The sequence below is a fragment of the Cygnus atratus genome, chromosome 3 (assembly GCF_013377495.2).
Source record: "Cygnus atratus isolate AKBS03 ecotype Queensland, Australia chromosome 3, CAtr_DNAZoo_HiC_assembly, whole genome shotgun sequence".
Lineage (NCBI taxonomy): Eukaryota > Metazoa > Chordata > Aves > Anseriformes > Anatidae > Cygnus > Cygnus atratus.
The window spans coordinates 28,796,217-28,820,502 of record NC_066364.1 but is presented as its reverse complement, the minus strand read 5'-3'; the positions used below and the strand labels follow the sequence as shown (position 1 = coordinate 28,820,502).

General features: G+C 36.4%; 1 protein-coding gene across 1 annotated transcript in view; it reads left to right on the top strand.

The window, feature by feature from the left end:
- Positions 1-24,286, top strand: part of EYS (eyes shut homolog) — a 728,533-nt gene that overhangs the window by 93,658 nt on the left and 610,589 nt on the right. The window contains exon 3 of the mRNA XM_035543068.2: positions 12,143-12,265. Coding sequence (XP_035398961.2) covers positions 12,143-12,265 — 123 coding nt within the window. The remainder of the gene's footprint in view (positions 1-12,142; positions 12,266-24,286) is intronic.

The following is a 24,286-nucleotide window of genomic DNA, read 5'->3' as shown; positions in this document are numbered from 1 at the left end:
AAGACTGTTTACTTGAAAGAATTTGTTGGCATTCTTATCTTCCTTCAACACTGCATCATAGCCATCTCTGTGCTGCCTTCTTTCCTCAATTTTCCTGATGATATGGCACATCTCTTTTTGTCAGCAGCACATGTACAGGTCTGAAAGAAGAGAGACTTGGAAGGTGAGTTGAGTGAGACAATTTTTTCATTTCCTCCTCATTTATACCACCTCCTTGACGGAGAGGGAACAAGAAACTGTCACTTGACAGAACAGGAATGCTCAACACAATTTTCTGTCCTCATCCACTATTTTTTTGCCTCCTAATCTTCACCTTAAAAATCCTTTCGGGGGATTTTATCCATGCTCACACCCATTTTCTACTCTGAACATAAGGTGCTCAAACTCTCAGAGCCCATGGGGATGTTTTGGGATACCCTAGGTGATGATGTTTCAGTATTTTTCCGTTGACATTCAGACGAAATTACATAGAAGAATAGACAGTAACAGAATCAATTACTATGGAGTTAAGTATTATAATTTTGTGAGGCAGTGTCCAGGAATTGTGGATTTGTGGAGACAGAAAAAAAAAAAAAAAAAAAAAAAGGAATATAAGTTTTAGAGGGGTCCTTTCCCTGAAGACTAAATATACTATACTACTACTGGGAAATCCTGACTTAATACAAATTTTCTTGTATTTAAAACTTTTTTTTTTGGTATTAGGCGTGCTGATATGAGAAAAATAGCTTTTAGCATCGTCTATGACATCCTAATGTTCTTCTTATTCTTATAAGTTCCAAGGACAGCAGTTTTAAGACTTTGTGAGAAATAAAATAGTGCCAAACCCTTGAACTTCTTGAGCATTGTGTTTCACTCAGAAGCACTAAGCTGTCAGAAGAAATGAAGGCTATGGTTTAATACCACATACACCAGTTTTACAGCAGTATTAGGAAACTGCACTGAATTTTAGTTGTGTTTCTCTGATTTACAGTGGTCTGAGTGAGTGCAGAATCAATCTTATTGGTTTTTTGTTTGTTTGTTTGTTTAAAGTGGTTTAACTTTTAGCAGTGTGAATTATTTTATGGTTTTGTTTATCATCAAAGTACCATGATCTATACACAGTAAACCTGTCACATCCCATTATATCCATGAAGTAGTGAATTCATAAGCTGTTACCCAATGCAATATAATTTTGTTTACTTGAAGAATGCAGCAATACAAAGATTAACAGAGATAAATGCAGATTTAACTAAACAGATAATTTGGGAGGCTGCAGGACTACTTGCCTGCTACTTCAGCTTTGCTCTTCAATATCTGATATTCTTTAAGAAAATCTGTAACCAAATTAAGATTGCTAATAAAGTTTTACTCTGATTTGGCATGCCTTTATGCTTTCATGCAAACAAGGTCCTAGGGAAAAAAAAAGAAAAAAAAAAAAAAAAGAATAGAGTATAAATTTAAAGTGTGCATAGAGGGAATTTTAACTCTTCACAATTGATGTGATCAGCGCAACCCTAGTGTTGTGGTTTGGTCAGTTAGTACTAATGATTGTTAAAAGGTGAGGATTCAGAGCCAAGTAATATCTTAAAAAATTATCAAAATAAATAGAGGAGTCACATACTAAACTATGAAGAGATATGTCACATAGTAAACTATGAAGACGTAAGAGAAGCATTGAGGAAGTAAATGGATCTTCAATCTGAAAAGATTTATTCTTTTGTCACAAATAAATTTCTCCATTCTAACGTTGTATACAGGACTGAAAAAGTACACTTCCATAAATGCAAAACTTCACATGCAATCCATAGGTGAGCTGCATATTGGATTGAGATGTGCTGAAGAGTGCTTGCTCCCTTCAGCCTGAAAATGTTGCTACAAACAGTCCTCATGAAGTATAACTCTATCTCCTGACAAATTAGGAACATGAGCAGACTCACTTAAATTCATATTCTCAGCTGCGTAGAAATTAAAGCTAGAATAGGTCTTCTAGTTTATTGTTTGATTTCTTTGGTAGTGCAGAATTTTTGTTCCAGTTCTTTTCTTTTATAAATTCTTATCTAATTTGAGTATATATGGACCATTTATAAAATTATATTTCCGTTTTGTGTCTTGGTGGGTTTTCTCTTCAAAATCAACACCACTTTCAAGCTCTCCTCCCCTCTTCTCCTGTAACTTCCTCCCCTTTGATGAAAGTCAGAATATATTTTATATTTCACTCCTAATTTTTGATTCATATCTTATTATTATTATTCATAGAATCAAAGTATGAATCACAGAATGGTTTAGGTTGGAAGGGACCTTAAACATCACCTAGTTCCAAGCCCCCTGCCATGGAAAGGGACACTTCCCACTAAACCAGGTTGCTCGAAGGCCCATCCAGTCTGGCCTTGAATGCTTCAAGGGATGGGGCATCCACAGCCCCTCTGGGCAACCTGTTCCAGTGCCTCACCGTCCTCCATAGTAAATAATATCTTCCTAATATCTAATCTAAACCTATTTCTTAATATCTAATCTAATCTAATCTAATCCCTCTTTCAGTTTAACATTACCTCTTGTCCTATCACTACACTCCCTGATAATAAGTTACTCTCCTACTTTCTTGGAAGCCTCCCCCTTTAAGTACTGGAAAGCTACTATCAGGTCTCCTCTTCTCTAGGCAAAATTACCCCTTTCTCACCCTGTCTTCATAGAAGAGGTACTCCAATCCTTTTATCCTTTTTATCCTGTGGCCCTCCTCTGGACCTGCTCTAACAGGTCTACGTCTTTCTTATACTGTGGACCTGAGAACCAAATGCAGTACTCTAAATGGGGTTTCACAGGAGCAGAGTAGAGGGGGACAATCACTTCCCTCGACCTACTGGTCTTGCTTCTTTTGATGCAGCCCAGGATACAGTTGGCTTTCTGGGCATACGAACTTTCTTACTTTCTGTAAATTTCTTACTTTCTGTAAACTTTCTGTAGCTAGCATTATAAACAACATGAGGTCATCCTGCTCATAACTTAGAAAAATATAAATGTAAGATATTCTTTCTTCCTTTAGGAAATTCTTTCAACCACATCCCATACCTCAATATCATTTTTCTTGTACTTCTCTGAATTTTAGAAATTTGAAACTACCACTCTGAAAATAAAATTAAGAACATAGTACCTTCCCGTGCTATGTATTTTGTCAATATTTATCCAATATCCAAATTCGGTCCAAGCCATTGTCTGCTTATACCAGGATGACAATTCATAAAATAATCTTCTTACCAAATTTATAAAAAAATATATGTTATTTTTTCTGGATAGTATTTTTCATTCTTTATCTTTGATATTTTCTCTTTTCTGAGGGAAGCAGACTTTCTTCTTTTCAATTTGTGTTTAAAGAAATCTAACAAGAGATCTCAGCTGCCATGCCTTTGGAGGTAAACTGAGCTCTGCAGCTTCTCGTGAGCTATTGGGAAGTGATGGTACAGAATACCTTTGCAGGGAGGAAAATTGTCAATCACAGTTTAACAGGATTGTTTTTGAAACCAGGGCTTTCAGAAAGTGAGGGCTTTTTTTTTCCCCTTTGATTTGTGTGAGTCTCTTGTTAGTCTGAAAAATATTCACCTTTTTTCTTTTACTTTTTCTTTTTTTTTTTCCCTGAGAAGTATTGCCACAAAGTAGAAACATGCTGTAAGATCTTCAACCCATCTTCTGTTATTGAGTGCTTCTAATAAGAAGGTATATCTGTTTCTTGTTCTTTTAATTGGGGGACCTCCCTTTGATCAACACAGGCTACCACTGTGAAAGATGAGAAATTATTAGAACAGTAGTGTTCTCTCATCTTTTCCATGTAGAATTGTTCAGAGCCAAATCATGAAAATTCTTCATTATAAGAAATAAAAGTGCCGGTAACTTCATTTTTTTGGTAGCTAACGGTAACAGCTAACATACTGAACAATTTTCTCTCACAATCTTAAAGGAATATCTCCTTTCATCACAACGTTGTTTCCCATCCCTTGTCTTTGACATAAGGAGATTCTTATCTTCCTTCTGGACAGAAAGAAAGGCAGCAAGAAGTTGTGGCAATAACAATTACCAGTTAATAATTCATAACATTCGATTTAAAGAGAGTAAGTGGCAAAAGCTTAATTTCTCATCATTTCAAGCCTACCATATGTAAAATGCGTAAGAGTTAGGGCAAACTTCATAGAAAATGAAGAAGGAAATGCAAAAGATACTAGCCATAAGCTTGCTAGAAAAACAATGCTTTATTCAACCTGTCTGTGTATATAATAAATCACAACTTAGAGAAAGGATTTGAGAAATCATGGATTTCACATGAATATGTGGATTATTGGATATGTGTTCTCTACCAGTCCCATGGTAGTCCCATGGCTGAGAAAGCTGTATGTCTAAATGAGTGAATAAAGGGCTCCCATCTGTCTTTAACAATATAACGTCTTGAACATTTATTCTATCATCTGAGGCTGGCAGGAGTTATCTTGTTAGAATTCCTCCTGAATGTCTGATTGTACATCTGCAGATCAGTCAGATACAAATAACAAAAACTTGAAGTTACATATTTGCTATTTAAGAAGGGCACATCTTTCTCATTGTAAGTTTGAGAAAGGCTCTAGTCTCAGAGTTTTGCAGTTTCTGCCATGACAACTTCAAATTGTAGCAAAATTTATATTAAATTTTAGCATGGCACCATTGACGCTGTGTGCCTCTAAACTTACTCTTCCAGACTTTTAAATTAGGAAACTTTAATGAGTCTGTGAAAATTAGGAAATTTTGATGAGTCCTGCAAAAATAAATAAATAAATAGATAAATAATAATAATAATAATAATTTACCTGGGAATTGAATATGTTCTTCAAAGCTCCCAGTTTACAATGCCTTAAAGAAATAATTCTTTGTTAATTAAAGAACAGCTAAACATGTGATAATGCATGTATGCACTGCATTAGAATTTATTAATAAAGAATTTATAGCAATTAATTTTGGCCCTCAGCTTTTCATACTCACAATGTTTAATCTCATAATACATAGGTAAATTATTGTTTTTGTTTTAAATATGAAGAATGGTTTTACATTGCTTTATTCATTAGGAAGTTAGATAGGTCATATAAAAAATGTTAATTCATTTTGTCATGTTTTCCATTGCAAGTTTGAAACCACAGGGCCCATCTAGTATTCTGTGAATCAGTTCTAATCTCACAACTCTTTTTTTGTTGTTGTTGTTGAAATTTCTTCTTCAGGGGAATTCTTAGTATACAGAATCTAAAATATGCAGGATGAGTACTGGCGCATATTCTAGTCATTACAAAGATAAAATTGCCATCAGGTATCCCTTTATATCATGATCCCTTTACACATTCACTGTAGAACTAGTCCAAAAGTATTGTTGTGATGATAAAATTGTAATGAATAGTCAAATATGCAGTTTTGCATTTGGATTTGCTGTGGAATAGTTATATTAAAGAACATTGTTGTTAAATTTACTAATTTGTAAGACTATCAAATGTCTTTTCAACACCAATTCACCTAATTCTTCTGTCTTTCCTATTAATTTTCACTTTCTTCTGACATAAGGTTATTAGCTGGCACAAATCAGAATTGCTTCTTCTGTGTTCCTGAGTGAAAGAATATCAGACTGGATAGGACTAGCCTCAGAAGCAAGAGTGACATTGTGTATCTATGAGCTCAGGGTCATCTTCACAAAAGAACTGCAATTTCATGGTTGTTACTGTTCATGTAATGGCATGTAATCCTAAGAAATCCCTGGAACCTTTAGGCTTTGTGTCATGTGTTGACTGCTGTGTTTCTTTCCAGCTATTAATAATTTTTAGAAAGGGCCTGGAAACACACAGTTCCCAATCTTAATGCTTATAAATGAAATCGCTTTTGACTACAAATGGACTGGGATATTTGGTTGTTCTGAGTTCTTTCATTTTTCTTTTCCCTACAACGGTCAGTTACAATGGTCAAGTGTTAATGTCTCAGTTGTCTTGGCAATTAGGTCATCAGACACGTCAGGTATAATTCCCTATTGTAGTGGTTTAAACAAGTTTGTCATATTTCATAGAACCATAGAATCATAGAATCATTAAGGTTGGAAAAGACCTCCAAGATCATCTGGTCCAATCATCCCCCTACTACCAATATTACCCACTAAACCATGTCTCTAAGCACCATTTAAAGCTCTATTTTTGGAAAAATACAAAGTTGTTACAGTAACTGAGAGAACTGACCTAAAATGAAAATGTCAGACAATGGCTAGCAAAGCCTCAGTTCAGCAAAAAACATTATGTGTTTTGGAAGACCTCAAAACAACAGTTAGTCAATGGGATCATACCATTATAATAGAACTATAGCATGTCCCAAGTTGGAAGGGACCCACAAGGATCATCGAGTCCAACTCCTGGGTCCCCAAAGGACCACCCCAAAAACAAACCAAGAGTCTGAGAGCATTGTCCAAATGCTTCTTGAATTACGACAGGCTCAGTGCTGTGACCACTATCCTGGGCAGCCTGTTCCAGTGCCTGACCACCCTCTCAGTGAAGAAGCTTTTCCTAATATCCAGCCTGAACCTCTCCTGTCACAGCTCCATGCCATTCCCTCAGGTCCTGTCACTTTCACCAGAGAGATCAGTGCCTGCCCCTCTGCTCCCCCTCACAAGGAAGCTGTATATATTAAAATCCGTATTATAAAAAAACACTTCACAGGAAGATATCAACATGTGTCAGACTCTTCCAAGCAGTGAGAATTTGCAATTCTCTTTGTTTTTTTTTGGGCCAGCCAGACAGTCCGAAGAGTTGATGTTCCCACAACGTATAGTGTTGTTGTGGCCTCCCCTTGAATATTATGTGGAATTCTGGTCTCCACAATATAAAAAGAATATTAAGACACTTGATGAATCCAGGGGAGGGCAACAAAACTGATAAAAGGACTGGAAGGCATTCATATGAGGAGAGGCTGAGGAGACTGGGTTTGTCTAATTTGGAGAAAAGAGGCTAAGAGGTAACCTCATTGCACTCTACAAGTTCCTGGGGAGGGGAAATGGAGAAGGACTTTATGTGAAAGAATAGTTCAGAGAGGGCACCTCTACCAACAGACACAGGGAGGAGGGCATTATAAAGGTGAACAGCACTTTTCACAATGGAACCTTGAGTATTTTATGGTCCAGACATTTATGTTACCAACATCTGTGATGTAGAACACTATAGTTTGGCAGTCTGTATTTCATCATATCTTGCTGTAGGTTTTTCACCTTGAAAAAAGATAACCGGGTTAACATTTTTGATACTGAAACAATGTGTGTAGGGTGGGCTTAGTGTGATAAACCCCACAGGTGCTTATTTGGTGTGTATTTAAGCCTGCATGAAGGGTTAGCACAATGGATTAGCTAGCTCCCATGCTGTGCTCTTCCTGAATATGGGTTTAAAGTGTACATTTAAAATATTGTATAAAAGGGAATAAGCATTAAAGATATTTGTGTGTGAATATTGTTATGAATAAGGAAATTTGATTAGCAGTGTAAGCTAAATTAGACAAATTTAGTTCAGGACTTGAATGATGTACCAACATTTTATGATACTCCCACTCTTTAGAAAATGAAGTCTGTTGTCAAATATCCAAACGGTGGGAAAATAAATCTTATTGAAACTTAGGACAACTGGGAACATCATAGGTTATTAAGGCCAGTTCCACAGCACAACAGAGTAACAAAAAAAATAACAAAAAAGAACTGGAAGGGACAGTGTGCACTTCCCTGGTTTGACCATAGCAATGCACAGGAATTACAGTTTACCTCACACTAACCCACACTTTGGAATGTCTACCATCAACATATTAACTATTACAAGTCATCTACATTTTATTTGATAGTTAGAATCATGGGAAATATATGATACCAGAATATATCTGATATCAAGATATATACCAGAATATGTCTGATATCCAGAATAATCCAAATAGTGATGACTGTGTAGGGAGTCTTCTGAGAAAGTTCAGTTTAAGACAAGATTAAAATTAGATTATTTGAAAGCATGTCTGATATTTGACTTCTGTATTCGATGCAGGTTGTGCTCTATAACTTATGTGAGACTCCAACCATATATTAGAATTCATAAATAAATTCTGCAAGGAACAGGGAAAAGAATTGACAGATACACTGATTGCACTGGGGCACTCCACTATTTACCTGTATTTGTTGCTATTTTGCTGACACAACCATCAACTTTATACAAATTATTTTCTCTGGTATTCACAAATGCATCATAGATTGACATGTTATCATGGTTCTGAAGGCTTTTGAATTTGTTTTCCAAATGAGATAACGTTTTAGGGAACTTTAAAATTGACACAAAAATAGGAAAGAAAGATGTAAAACCAATTGGTTTTCCCAATATATACTGTAGTTTTAATTTATTAATTTTTATCTGCTAGTTTTAAAGACCACTTTTAGAGAAAATATACAAATTGGGATTTTTTTTGCTTTAGATAAATATACAGGTTTAATGGTGTGCCACGTCTTCACTATACATCTTTCACAAGTCATGTCCTGAGAACTTAATATAAAATAGAATGCTTTTTCTCCATTCAAATAATTACTGTAAGGTACATAAAAACAAAACAAAACAACAAAAACAACAACAACAGAAAGATCAAAAAAAAAATCAGCACAAACACTTTCATTTTATACATGGAATTATTTTTTTCTAGTAACAATGAACACATGATTTCTTTTGTTGTTTTAATTAAATTAGGACATGCCTTGCTTGTAGTAAGTAGGTCATCATCAGTTATATATTAAAAATTAGCTGAAGAACTCAATATGAATATATTCAGCTTTACAGGTGTGCACAGAATAGTATCTACTTTCCATCCATTGTTTATGTAATGCCTTAAAAATAATGATTAGAAGAAGAGTGGCAACTTGTTTGAATGGTGCACTTCAATGGAATGTGCTGACAATTGTGCAAAGATTAGTAGCAATATTTGGAATTAACATGGCACAAAGCTATATAGATTTGGTAGGTTGACATTGGCTGGCTGCCCAACACCCACCCAGCCGCTCTCTCTCCTTGGCAGGACTGGAGGAGAAAATGTGCAGAAAAAGCTCATGGGTTGAGATGAAGACAGGGAGATCATTTATCACCTACCATGACAGGCAAATCAGTCTCAACTTGGGGAAAATCAGTTTAATTTATTGCTGATTAAAATACGATGGCATAGTGAGAAACAAAGACAAAATAAAACACCTTCCACACACTTTTCCCAGGCTCAGCTTCACTCCTTCATTCCCAACTCCTCTACCTTCTCACCCAGCCCTGATCAGTGCAGCAGTCTGGCATTTTCTTCCCTTTTTTAAAATAAACTTTCCCAGAGGCACCGCTATCTTGACTGATGGGCCCAGCCATGCCCTGTGGTGGGGCCATTGGAGCTGGCTGGAATCAGCTGGGGCTGGCACCAGCACCAGGCAGCCCTGGCCTCTCCTCACAGAGGCCGCCCCACTGCCAATGCCTGACTACCTACCCCTAGTACGGTGTATTGAAGGAACAAGGAGACTAAGTTGCCTTTTCCTTTTGTTTCTGTGATGCCTACTTTCCTTCTTTTCACAAGATATGCAGACAGCATCCTCACCTATTGTAATTAAGTTATACAATTCACACGTACTGAAGATCTGACTCGTATGGCAGCTGTTTGGTATGCTTCAAAGTATTCGTACTCTGTATATTTTACTTCTCTCCACAGCTGAAAGAACTAGACAATAAAATAATTGATATACTGTCTCTTACATGTCAAAATTCACAAAAGGTATCATAAAAACATCAAAGTGGCTCTAATACAAGCAAAACACATGAAAATATGTATATTGTTTGCATAATGCTATTAATGTCTTCCTACTTTCTGGAAGTACTTCCTATTTTATTTATTGTTTTATATCAGGAATAAAGACATGTATTTGCAATACTGGATATGAAGTGAGAGAAATTTAATTCTTTGTCGATAAAATACAGAAGTTCTCCCTTTCAGGTTCCTCTTTCAATGAAATATAGATTCTAACAACTCTTGGTTTTAATTACAGAAAAACATTTGGAATGAAAGTTTCATGTTAATACCACACATAAAGATGAAGAAAATCAAAGATTGCCTTGTTTCCTTTGCAGGTTTTTCAGGCCAGTACTGTGAAATAGAAATGAATGAATGTGATTCGTCTCCTTGCTTGAATGGTGCTGTCTGTCAGAATGATGTCAACAGATACGATTGTTTTTGCCCTGAAGGTAAGTTGTTCAAAATAATTTATTTTTATTATCTCTGGCAATTTTTAAAATTGCCTTCAGTCTGCAAAATATATTCTTGACAATCTAAAAAACATTTTTTTTTAATTTTCTGTCTCTGAAAATAAATTATTCTTTAATGAAGTCTCATTTGCATTTTTGTCCATCAAGGCACCCAATAAAACAAGCACACTCAAAATGAATGGAGGCAGATATCTGTTACATTTATCACACAAAACCTCATGATTTTCGCAAAACCTGAATAAGTGAAGAAAAACATAAATGTGTAGCACGTGAAATTCACAGAAAATTGTATGAATAAGCTTACAAATAAAATATTTTATCCTGATGTACTAATTTGCAGTTTTGTGACTGAGCATAAGAAGCAAACTATAATGGCCAAAATCAAGATTTTGTAGCAATTCTTCAGTATGAAAATGTATTAAATTTTCACAAACAAAAAGAATGTGTTTTTCAAAACTTTGGTCAGTTTCTGTAAAAATGCAAATTGCCCAGTGTATGAAAAGTGTATGAACAAATGAGTGGTTTCAAGAAAAAAGGGTAGTTCAAGGAAAAAATAAAAAGCTTGAAAACATTAAATATTACATTGTCTTTCTGCAATACTTTCAAAAAATGTGTTTCTTCTGAATATTTGTATTTTTATAATTGTAATTTTAGTTAAAAAAGAGTCAAGCTTGTGTTTTATAAACTGATACTTAGTTTCTGCATTTTAAAATTTCTTATACTTGTTGAGTTTAATCTCAAACAGTGCTGTTTTGTATGTTTGGACTGATGGTGAATTGATTTCATAGTTTACAATATTTCAGTGATTTATACACTAATACAAGCATTCTAGTGCCGATGATAACTTTAGAAACTCATCACAAAATATGAAATTGCTACAAATATTTCTTTTAAGTACAGCCTCCATCATTAGTTAGTTTAAATTAGAAGCCAAAACAGATATTGGAAAGCAGTTGAAAACTGAGCTTGGAAAAGATCATTCTGCTGTTTACTCTGCCTGATCAGCTTACAGAAAAATAATTCTTGGCATCCACGTTGATAATTTTGTGGCTTACTTGTTACCTGTGAGACATGGGTCTGATTAAACTCTGATTCCAAATGAGAGTTGTTACTATATACATTATTAATGAACTCAGGGTAATTCTAAAGTTTTATGACTTAGGGATCAGTGGAAATTGGTTCCATGGTCAGTTTGAGAAATTATGAGAATATGGCTTGCACTGAGGGTGCTGATGGCTTAGCATTAGTCATGGTCTTTCTGCAGCCATGGCCTGTGACAGCACTAATGACAACCATTTTGTAGCATGACCAGGAATTAGAATACATTTACAAGAGCATAAAATGTCAGATATTGGAGTGGAGATTCTCCTGCAATTTCAAGTATAATTAAAAAAAAAAAAAAGAGAGAGAAAAAAAATGTTTGGACTTCTTAGTTTGCTAAAAGTCACTATTACATGAGAAACAAATAGAGAATAAGTGGAGAAGTGACTATTTGAGAGTTGATTATTAAAACTATAATCAGATGCCCAAATCCCAGCACATCTGTAATGTTCTCAAAATGGCAGAAGATATACCAATTCTTTAGTTTCTGCTGAACATAAAGTTCAACTAGATTAATGAAAATACTGAATCCTAAAATATGTTCTTTCAATTATTAGCTCTTTTTAAAGTATGTTTGATGGTCAAATTATTTTTTTATTAATGATAGCACAGGAAAAGCTTTTAGGAAGATCTTTCAAAAAGAGTTCAAGATAATTGTATTGAAAGAGTAAATTGAAACTAATCTATTCTTTAGAAAAAAAAAATACCCAGAGAAGGCACACATGTAGCTGAATAATGCATACCACTTGTTTTTGTTTGTTTGTTTGTTTGTTTTTTCCAAGGATTTGAAGGTCTTAACTGTGAAATGAATGTTGATGAGTGCACTTATGGCTTCTGTAAAAACAATTCAACTTGTTTGGACCTGATTGCAGACTACAGTTGTGTTTGTTCTCCAGGATTCACTGGTAAGATATATTGTACTCTGTACATTAAATACTGTACTCTGTACATTAAGTAGTTAAATGTTTATTTACTTTTCTGAAATTAAAAAAAAAAAAAAAACTCTTTGCGATTGCATTTTGTTTAGTATTTTAGCATTCATAAAAATAAATTCGACTTACTCTTCCATGCTATTGATAATCTGCTTTAGCATCCTTACTAAGATGATAAAAAATGAAAACAGTGTGTATGCTTTTAGACTAATTGATGGAAAGCAGAACTATACTTTGTCTAGATAAAAAGTGTTCAGAAAATACATAGCCCATGAAAAATATTATTTCATCTTTTCCTAGGCAAGCAACAATAGCTATAGCTGGTGATATTTGTCTTCAGAAGATCATATCACAGCCATAATTTTCTTGTGGTTCAGATGGAAAAAAAAAGAATACAATTTTAGCAAGAGTACACTTTGTTCTCTTCAAGAAAGATGCCATCAGATCCTTATGATAATTAGGTTGGAAATTGCACAATTATTTGTGTGTACAACAGGCTTAAGAAAATAGCTCTTGCATCAGGAGCAGTCTTCATGAACCTACTTGCTGCCAGAAGCAGCTAACAGGATCATGGGGAAATCAATAAAACTGTCTCAGAAAATATGCTATCTTAACAACTAATAGGCTGTGATGTCAGGGACTGGAACACACTGACTTTCAGCTGCTGATTTCAGGGAAGCAAATGGAATGGCATTAGTATGGAGTGAGTGGTAACAAGATGAGCCATGGCAGCAAAAAATCATCATTTGCTGGGCACTCTCAGCAATCCTACGAAGTTAGTGGGTGTTCTATAAAAAGCAAAATGTGTGTGTACAGGGTGTTCAAAATCTGTGGTGACAGAAAAGAAAAAAAAACAATTATGGAGAGATGGAAGGTTAAAGGAATGAGTCAAGTGGTGATGGATGAAGAGACAAATTTAAGTTATAAGTAAATAAAGCATTTGAGGTTGATAGTAACACCAATGACATCCAGTTTAGGAGAAAGTCATGTATTTTATCAATGGTTAACAATAGGCAGATGGGACATAAGGAATGTAAGATGATACACAGAAATGTAGAATCTGTGAAAGTGATAATAGTTGCAGTTCCCACAGATGTTTACAATTTTGCTTGATTCATGCCAACATATTTTAATGTTATTCTGCATTACAAAACTGAAATGTGCTCTATTTCCTACCAGATCATATTTTCCTTTTTTTCTTTGATAACTGGCTTTGTTCTTATGAGTTTGTATAGTGTATGCCTACGTTATATCAATCATAAAAATAAAGGAGGTGACCACAAAGTATTTGTTCATGTAAATGGGAGCATTTTTAATATGATACTTTTAAAATAACAAACTGAAAAAAATAAACAGAACAAACAAACAACAACAGCAGCAAACTCTCACTGCTATACTGCAAGGATCAAAACAGAAAACATGTAATTTTTTTATAGTAGTCTCCAAACAGTCAGTTTTAACTAGGGAATGCAGGAAAAGCTATTCATTTGAAAATACAGCTACAGTACTTTGGGATATAAGGGAGTTCGTATTACAGAACCAGAATTACAAGGAGAATTTTGTGTGTCATGAAAACCTTGAACAAGGTATGTTCTCCCTAGGAGGCTCACTTAATCCTAGATTCATACTGATGCAAGCAGTTTGCTAATCTATTCATTACAAGACAAAAAGGAAACGTTCTGTCAATGATGAAAACAGTTACCAGTGGATGATAGGCAGATTTTAATGGATACTTTGAGGGCTATCAATAGTACATTATGAAAAGTTCTGTTTTCTGCTTATTATACTGGCTTTTTTTTTCTTTCTTGTTTTTGTGAGACAGGACAGCTCCCGCGAGAAAACAAATCAGCCAGTGCACTGATTGGAACTGGAAGTGGGTATAAGGGCCCTCCTGATTACACTGAGTATTTTCATCTGTGCTTTATGCTATTTGTGCAATAAATGCACAATCAACTGTTGTGGATGTCATTAAAACAGACCTCTCCATGCCTTCTGAGAACTGCTTCATCCTCCCTAGATGCCAAATACTGAATATTTGAGCTTATATCTTCTAAGAAAAGCAAACAGTAGTAAATCAGCATATTGTCCACAAATATGCTGATTTAATGCAAGATTTACAGATTTCAGTATCTTGCAGCTTTCTGAATTGCCGCTATTTACTTATGGTACCCTTTATGTCCCATGTACTTCTGAGTTCTAGGACTGATGTAAATGTCCCTGGTAGATATTGCCATAATGGCAGTGGTATACTCAAAATAAGTTTAGAAGCAAAAGGAAACACTGTACATACAGGAATTTATTGTTCATCCAGTTAATATTTAAGCAATGTAGAAATCCATATTATATAACAGATACAGAAAAGCATCATTAGCAGGAGAGTCAAAATTGTTATACCAGAAATCCTGCTATTATCTACCCATCTTCTTTGTTATGTTCATCCTTCCAGTGTCCCTTCTGAGGAAGACAAGGAAAAGCCTTTCCTTCTCTATTAAATCAAACCTTGCTTTCAAATGCCCTCTTGTGGGAGTCAGCATACACATGATTACTGCAATTATCCCATACTAAAGAACGATTGGACAAATGGACAGATGGTGGCAGTGCCATTTCCTCCCCTCACAATGTTTTGTTGGGTTTTATCAAGTAGAGGGCTTTCAAGCACTTCTAGCAGTCAAGACAGGTAAAGACAGTCCATGTCTGTTAATCCATGTCTGTTAGCATATTCTATCCAGATGCAGAACCTATGCTGTAAATCTGGCAAACCTCTGCCTATCTGGGTAACATTCATCCCATTCTCTCAAAAGCAACATGAAGGTTCTCTGTGTAGGAGAAGTGCACAGGGTCAATTAAATGGGAGTCTCGTCTAAAATCAGCCCTGAGAGTTGCTGCTGCAGCTGGTGTGGGGGGAAGCTGAGGCCCCAAGAGGACAGCCCTGCTGCCTCACAGCTGGCCTGCCTCCTCGTGCCCAGCATCGCTGGCCCTTCCCAGCCTGGGCCTGCTTGGTGTAAAGACATGGATGGGACCTACAGGAGCAGTAGTAGTGTGTGGAAGGACACATCTCCAAGGGATTTTGCTTTCATTGGCCATATGGCTAAGATGGGCCTGATGGTGGTGCCTTCAGCCTCACGCCTTTTTCCTCCAGGGCCCCAGCAGGTCCCTGCTGGTTTATAACTGAAACAGCAGTGCTGGGCTCCTTGTAGACTTCAGCACAGCTTCCTCAAAAATGAAACCACATCCTTTTATTTTTTTATTTTTTTTCCCTTCAGGGAAATTTTATAGATCAAACCTATGCCTGTCTCCACTGGGGAGAAATAAAATGATTCCAAAGTGTTTTTTACTTCTCTTGAGTCATTTCGCTGTCTTATCAACCAACTAATTTAACCAGATGAGTAGAAAGGCTCAGAAATAGAGCAAGCCTGTTCAGATGAATGGCATGCATTACTGTTAACTTACTAAAATCAAAGCACAACTAGCCAGAAGTGAAGGGGACCTGCTGTGGTCCTAATTTTGTTAGGTTTTGTCATGTATGCTTTCTGGATGTAGGAATAATTTGGAATGGGGATGGATTTAAAAAAAAAAATTTAATGTTGGGAAGAGAAATTCAGGAAAGCAAAAGGCTTATATAAGCTCCAAGCTGCTGACGAGAACACCATGCTTGCTCTCAGAGGTAATCATAGAAATAGGTGATACAAATTAGCTGGCTGTGGATTAGTACTAATATTTATGATTCACAAATGCGATTTATTTTATTCATCACATATATCCACCAGTCATAGCATAGTTAAAAGTAATTGTCATGGTTCTGCCAGGTCCCATTAGCACTTAGCACTGACGTTTATTCTAATTTATATTCATGAGATTCTGACTTCCTCACTAATATCATGGTCCATATGAATGCTCTATGGGTAACGTGATCCTTATTTGAGGTTTTGCATCTCTCTTGTTCATGTTTGTCATTACCTTGAAACAGTACAAACCAACAGTCTAAATCTACCATCAGCTGAATGTTGATTTAAATAAGTCTCTAAGCTTTGCAAAGCAGAATAAATACATTTCCAAGCTTTCTGAAGATCAAATCTATATATTTCCCTCTGGTATGTCTCATACTATGAGTTTGAAGAATCCTGTAGTGGCTACTGTGGCTGAACAAGTGATTGCTGCAACACTGAACATTTATAAATCAAGATTATAAAAGGCAGTGTGGTGTCTTCTAACTCGATTCACTCCAATGCAAGGCAAACTGAGACACCTCTTTTGTGCTTTAAAAAAATCTTTTCCTGTGTATTCAATTTCTGAGGTTTTCTAAGGCTTGTTTTCAATGAGTCTGCAAAAGCTGTCCTACTTCAGGCAGTTTTTTCAGGCAGGATGATCTAGATGTTTTCAGTTAATGTCAGTAGCACTGTACAGTTTAAAATCATTGAGTCCCTCCATCATCCATTCCACGCTAATCATCTCCAGTCCTGCCCTCAATGATTCAAAGGAATGAACTGGCATAAGAAATCTTTTGGTGCTCACCCATCTTTAGAGTCACGGATAGCCTCACATGCATCTCATGCATCAGATTATCGTTCCACATCTCTAGCCCTTACAGAAGCAGGCCAAAAGCCAGGTATCCTTTTCTCTGATGTCTCCTAATGACTCCTAATAAAAACAAAGTACCTATATCTGATCTCTAGACTGAGCACTGATGTTTTTCAAACCAAACTAAAACCTGGAGACAGAAGACTGAACAGGGACAAGATGGTTTCCCTGGCTCCTGGCCATCAGAGCTCTATCTCAGAGCAGGCTGCTAGGATGGGACTGTGCTGCTGGGCTGCTGGCTTTGAGAAACGCTCCAGAAGGCGGGTCACCTAGCGCAGGCTTCCTACAGTTGTGTGTGCAAACCTGACAATCTGGAAAACAAACAATATCTGTGCATATGTGGAGCAGTATTCAATATGTATTTCTTTGGTTATTAGGGAATGTTTATCGTCATGTCTAATGCATAAGCATACCTGCTTCCCCTCAAAGGAATTCAGCTTAGAACACTGAGTGGAAAAAAAGATTAGTCGAGTGCACAAAAGTCTGTTTAAGTTTCATCATGCTGCAAATTACATTACATAAAAATTTTGATAGCCTAATACATTAAAGAAACTATTGAATTGCATGAAAGAAAAACAAATCAATTATAGTTCAGTAGCAATGTTTTTTTTCCAGTCATCTAAAAAATAAGCAAAGTCTATTTTTATGAGAAATCATATGGCACATTTTTCCAATAGTTTCTCATCTGCAAATACTAAGCATGATTTGTTTAAATTAGAGGGTGAATAATAACAGTCAGAACCATCTGAAAAAAAGATAAGTTAATTCTTCAATCAAAAATTTAATTAGTTTATGTAGGATTTACTTTATCATTGCTCTACTTGAGGTGTTATGAGATTATTTTTTTGTTTCAGTTCATCCCCTTTATTTTATTTATTCATATCCCCTTGATTTTTTTCAATGGTGATGCCAATTGTCATGTATAATATAAACTATTTAGAACAGAAATTAATATCTTTTGGGGAATGGCTGTGTATTTAATTAATTTAGATAAATTGGAACATAATTTAAAATGAAGAGGTTTATTTTTCAATAGATTAAAAAAATAAAAAGATTGTAGGTTGCTGGGAGGCCCTTATCAATTCAAAAATGGAAAGCCATCATGTCTAGAAAAGCTCGTATTGTGATTAAAGCACAAGCGCAAGACTGGAAAAGATTATTAAAATTCTTTGTCTTCCTGAGGTACTGTAGGAAATTATCCAGATTTTCATTAAGTCCCTACTTTTTGTATAAACCATTTCTCTTCTCTCTCTCTCTCTCTCTCTCTAAATGTATTTATATTATAAACAGTTAAGGTCACAGAATCACAGAATAACAGAATGGTTGAGGTTGGAAGGGACCTCTGGAGATCATCTGGTCCAACCCCCCTGCTCAGGCAGGGTCCCCTAGAGCTTATTACCCAGGATTCTGTACAGACAGCTTTTGAATATCTCCAGGGAAGAAAACTCCACAACCTCTCTGAGCAACCTGTGCCAGTGCTCAGGCACCCACGCAGTAAAGATGTTTTTCCTCTTGTTGAGGCAGAACTTCCCATGTTTCACTTTGTGCCCGCTGCCTCTTGTCCTATTGCTGGGCACTACTGAGAAAAGTCCGACCCCATCCTCTTGACACCCTCCCTTCAGAAGCTTATATACATTGATCAGATCCCCTCTGAGCCTTCTCTTCTCCAGGCTGAACAGGCCCAGCTCCCTCAGCCTTTCCTCATGTGAGTGATGCTCCGCTGCCTTAATCATTTTAGTAGCCCTTAACTCACTCCAAGAGCTCCATGTCTCCCTTGCACTGTGGAGCCCAAAACTGGACTCAGGACTCCAGGTGGAGTAGACTGGGAAGATCGCCAGAGGCAATGCTCTTCCTAATGCACTCCAGGATACCACTGGCCTTCTTGGACACATTGCTGGCTCATGGTCAACTTGCTGTCCACCAGGACCCCCAGGTCCTTCTCTACAGAGCTGCTTTCTAGCAGGTCAGACCCCAGCCTGTACTGGTGCATGGGTTTATTCTTTCCCAGGTGCAGGACCCTTTATTCACCTTTGCTGAACTCCATGAGGTCCCTCACCACCCAATGCTCCAGCCTGTCCAGGTCTCTCTGAATGGCAGCACAGCCCTCTAGGGTATCAGCCACTCCTCCCAGTTCTGTACCATTAGTGAACTTGCTGAGGAGGTGCTTTATGCCTTCATCCAAGTCATCTGTGACATCATAGAATGAACATAAACATGCCAGTACAGTGAACACCATTTTTATTTTTACCTGCATCTGACTGCACATGTAAAAATAACATGGATATCAAGATAGAATCTCCTACTGCATCAAGGTTTTTATTATAACTGGCTCAGTTAACCTGTTAGGACCAAATTTTATGTTATGACAAGAATAATTAGTGAGTGAATTCTGGTATGACAAAATCTGTCTCCTGACAGTTTGCGCAATGCACATTTTCCATTCCTCCCAAAGATTCTGTTATTGAGTTTGGAAAATGGAAGGGCTGTCTTACAAAAAGAACAGTTTCTTCTAGGTTTTGGTTTGTTTTATTTTGTTTTGTTTTGTAGCAGACAGATCCTTTTCTGAAAACTACAACAACAAGCCCACAAAACACTGATCTTGGATGAAGTCTGTTATTCAACACCATCTTAACAATACCAGCTAACATTGTACCGCAGGTTTTGATACTAAATGATAGTATGATATCTGTCTGTGTATTTAACAACAATTCACCTTTGGGCACCCCATTCTCTGGTAGCACCATACTAGAACTGGTCTGACACTATCAGTTTTGGAGAGACCACACTAAGTAGTGACCATATGTTATGCCATCTTCAGTGACACAGTTGACTTTTTTCTTCACTGTTCAGTCTTTGTTGTGATTTTTTTCTCTTTTTTTTTTTTTTTTTTACACCTTCCTTTTACTCAGGTCTGCAGCTTCCTATAACTTCTGATTTTGCTATATTTGAGGCACTTTACATATGTTAAGCATTTGTCCTTTGTCCCTTTTGTTACCCCTAGAACTGTGTTTGCCCAATATCACTATCAGTAATTGACTACAGGGGACCTATTAATAGCCTTGGAGTCTCCAGTATCATCCTACATACACAACTTCCAAGGCCTGTGCTCTCTCTCCTGTACTCCTTCAAGATGCAGCCTTAGGGTCATAATTAGTTCATTCTATAGAGTTCTACAGAATTCTTGTTATTCCTGTCTACAACTTATTAATTATAACAACATGCAATTGTACAAAACTAAGGAAAACTAAAACAAATGAGGGAAGATCTACTTGGCCATTAGAGGCCTCAACCCTGAGGCCTCTGTTGTTAGTTTGATGCAAAACCTGTGGGTTGATGCTAGCAATGGCAATTCCATATGTACTGGGCTACAGGGATGCAGTGGTGATGATGGAGACATTACCCAATAGCCAGACTCACTTCACTTGAATGGTGGGTGGCCAGAGACTGCTGCTTACCCAGATCTAAGGAGTGCCTGGGGCAGAAGGGGAAAAGTGTTAAATGCAGTTATGTTTTTAAAGCTGTTTTTATAACTTTTATCAGAAGTCTTCTTCCTTGGCAATTTTGCATTCAGACAAGAAACAGAAGTGCATAGATTACTTGCTCTGGTAACAACAGAGCAGCACCTGACAGACAGTTTTTCTAGGTAACAACAGAGCACGTATGCTGCCCAAGGACAGGATGTATATATTTCAGATGATGACAAGGATGCTACAGGGATCAGCTCTCTTGAGGTGGGCTATTGGTGCCACAGAAATATATCTGACTTGCAGAATTCTCTTGAATTTTTCCTAGAAAATGCAGTCACTCACAGAAGGCTATAGGATGAGTAAATTCATTCTGGAAGCCTTCTAACAACCCGTAGATTGCTGGTTGCATGCTCTACATTAGGTCTGTATACCAGAAGGCAGTTAATGTTGCCCATTAACCACCTTGTACTGGATCTAATTACTTAGTTTTGATTAAAGCACACATTGAATCCAAAAGCATTCAATCCTGATTTGAATGCATGAAGAGAAGCCAGAATATGACTGGCTTTTTTTTTTTCTAATAGTAATCACCATCAGATTTAGACGTTTATATTAAATATTTTGTTTATATTTTTGTCTTCAACTTTGAGTTATTGTGTGTCATTACCTTTGCTACACAAAATGAAAAAACCTCTTACTACCCAAGTATTTTCTCTTTGTAGAAACACTTATACACTCTAATCAAGTCACTTCTTGTTTTTGTTTATTCTAAATGAAGCATATGGAGGTCTTCAAGCTTTTGCCGACAGCATACTTTTTTCAGTGGTTGAATAAACCATGTAGCTTTTCCTGCATATTTTCAAATATACAAGGCTTAGGACTGTATGGAACTTTGTAGGCAATGCTTTACGCAGAGGTAAAATTACCCTTACACATAAATAGTCCTTTTTTTTTCCTTTTTTTTTTGTTAATATGTCTAAGAATTACTGTTTTTTGTCACAGCATTGCAACAGAGCTCATATGCTGAAGTAATCATCAGCAGTCCTTTCCAGATCACATTTGCTTTTTCCTTAAATATAGTTCAGCTATAGTTTAGTAGCTATATCTTTAGTAGCTACATATCTTTTTGCTTACTTGGCAGCAGTGAAAACTAACCTGCAGCACACTAAAAAAATGTACTGTTTAATTAAACAAAAATTATCACAACAGTTCGATTAGTGCATATGAGTGGTCTCATGTAGCAGAGGTATACAGGCAAGGAAGTGAGAGTGGAAATGCGGGTACTGGGTGAGTATAGGCTGAGAGTGTCAAAAGCTGTACCACTCCCTTCATAATAGTAGGATTTTCTATCTATCCATATGTATTTGCAACTATGTACATTTGTAGTCTGCATGAGGAATGTGTTTTCCTCCCCTTGCTAGTGTCGATATTTTTGTTATGCGCTGTGTGTCCTTTGTTTCTCTTGGCTACTGCATGCCTGGACTCACCTCTGTCTTATCTGACTACTACAGAAATGGTTGTTGATAGAGAGACAGAGTGGAGATACAAATCTGGATAGAAGCATAAGGCTCCAAAGTGGGAGCTCTGTTATCACATACCAAACAACTTAAGACCTTTCCGATTCTACTTTAAATTTCCAAGACTTTTGAAATGGATGTCTCTTGGTCCTTCCTTACATGACCACAGATTTGGAATACTTCTACTTTACACAGCGAATTTCAAGACAACACAATTTACAACACAAACATAAAAGCCCTTGGATCTTCTTCAGTGTTATAAATAGTGCAGGTGTCTATTACATAATCTTAGCACTAGAAGAAAACACTAAATATTGTCTATTCCAGCTTCATGCCAGCGGAAAACAAACACTACTATACTGTGTGATTCCTGACATGTGTGCCTCACCTTATCTCAAAGATATCCAAAGACATTCCTTATTTTCCTTAGGCAATCTGTTCAGTGTGTTATTATAGTAACCATTAGAAGGAGTTCCTTAACGTTTAATCTGACTTTCTCTCACAGCAGCTTGAATGCATTACTTCTTATCCTGTTGGCTATGGAGATGGAGAACTAAAAACATTTGTGAAAACCTTTTCTTATTTGATGATTGTCATCATATTTCTATTCAAATCTTCCTTACTTAGGCTTTACAAACCCATTCATTGTTTATTTTTTTTTTTACCCTAAGAGGTCACACCTTTTAGTTCCTCGTCGTTTTTGTAATGCAGCTCTGAACTGTCTTCATTTTCTCAGCAGAGAAGAGTTCATGAGACTAAGACTGGTGGAGTTCAAGAAGTATTTGGACAACACACTCAGACATGTGATTTAATTTTTCGGTAGTCTTCTGTGGAGCTAGGAGTTGGACTCGATGATTCTTGTGGGTCCCTTCCAACTTGGGATATTCTGTGATTCTATATAATTTTTCTTGAATGCAGCTCACTGCACAGTGCAAAGCACTTTGAATGCAGCTTTACGTCAGCTAGACAAGAATGGAAGGATTATTTTATGCATCTAACTGGTTATGTTCCTTTATATCTCAGCTGATTTGAAACAAAATTCTATTTTTTGTTCCTACTTATGATCTCATGTATTGTGATATCTTCCACTTGTTCTTAATGGATAAAATTTGTTATTTCAAACTTTATCTCCAATTTGTCAAAATTTATGAAGACTTCTAATCCTGTCCTCCAAAGTACCTTTTTGTGATGCCAGGATGTCATGTGAGATAGCAGTGTAGCAGCAGAAACTTACTGAAATGTGAAATATTAAATAGGCTGCTTTTTATTAATATATATATATTTTTAAAATCCACAAGGATGGTAGTTCTGGCTTAGAAGGGAATTGCTTTGCTTACATAGGGTTCATTTTTGATCATTTAGTTTTGTTTGTTTGTTTGTTTTAATTAGGTTCTTACAAGTAATTAAACTTATTAAACTAAGTTTTTCCCATGTTTTCTCCAGGAACTGAAATTACACAAACGGATCTATAATTTCACTGCTCCATCTTTTCTTCCTTTTTAAAGGCTGACATTACTGAGTCTTCAGGTACTTTACCTGTCTTCCACAAGTTCACAAAGAAAACCACTAAGTTTTTATCAGCCAGCTCTCAAAGTACCCAAGGGTGAAGTTCATCAGGCCAACTTGTCTGAACATCCAACTACTCTGAACATTCTCTGCCTGTCTTCTCCATTCAGCACTGAAGTCTTGCCCTTTAATCATAGTTATCAATTATGATAACAATCTGCTTGGAGCTGACCTTTTTTTATAATGATTGAAGCAAAAGAAGCATTAAATAATTTGGCATGATTGCCATTATCAGTAGCTATCCTTCTCCATTGAATTATCCTTCTCCATAAACCATACCTTCCCTTCATCTTTAAAACTGAAGTACTTACAGTATGATTTCTTGCTACCCTGCATATCCATGATAGTTACATCTTATTCTGTGTCTTTGCTGTTATAATTCTATGCCAACATATTTATGCTGTACTTTTAAGGTTATCCTTCTTAGCTCAGCTTAGCTTATCTTAACCTGACCTATTTTCTGTTAGTTGTGCATTTTTCATCCTTTGAAAACAATGACCTGCTAACCTGGTCTCCTAATACCCAGGCTCTTACTCCCACAGAAATGTAGTTCATCCTGGTAATCTTGCAGAAGCTTTCTTACTTATCTTTTTTATTTTAGTTCAGCCTCTCAGCAGGTTTCGCATCACCAATTTTTTTGCATTCCTAGTGATTTTTCTGAATTCTTTTGCTTTTACGCTGTTCATCCCCTCTCTTCTCCCTTCGCATGGGTCCATTGCTCTCATCTAAATTCTTCATATTGTGTTCTTAATTTTCAGAGACTACTCTTCTCTTTTGCTTAGAATCAAATCTCAGAAAATATCTGTTGTTGTTGCCATCTCCACTACTGAATAAAAAGGCTGCCAATAGAGCATTCAAAATCTATG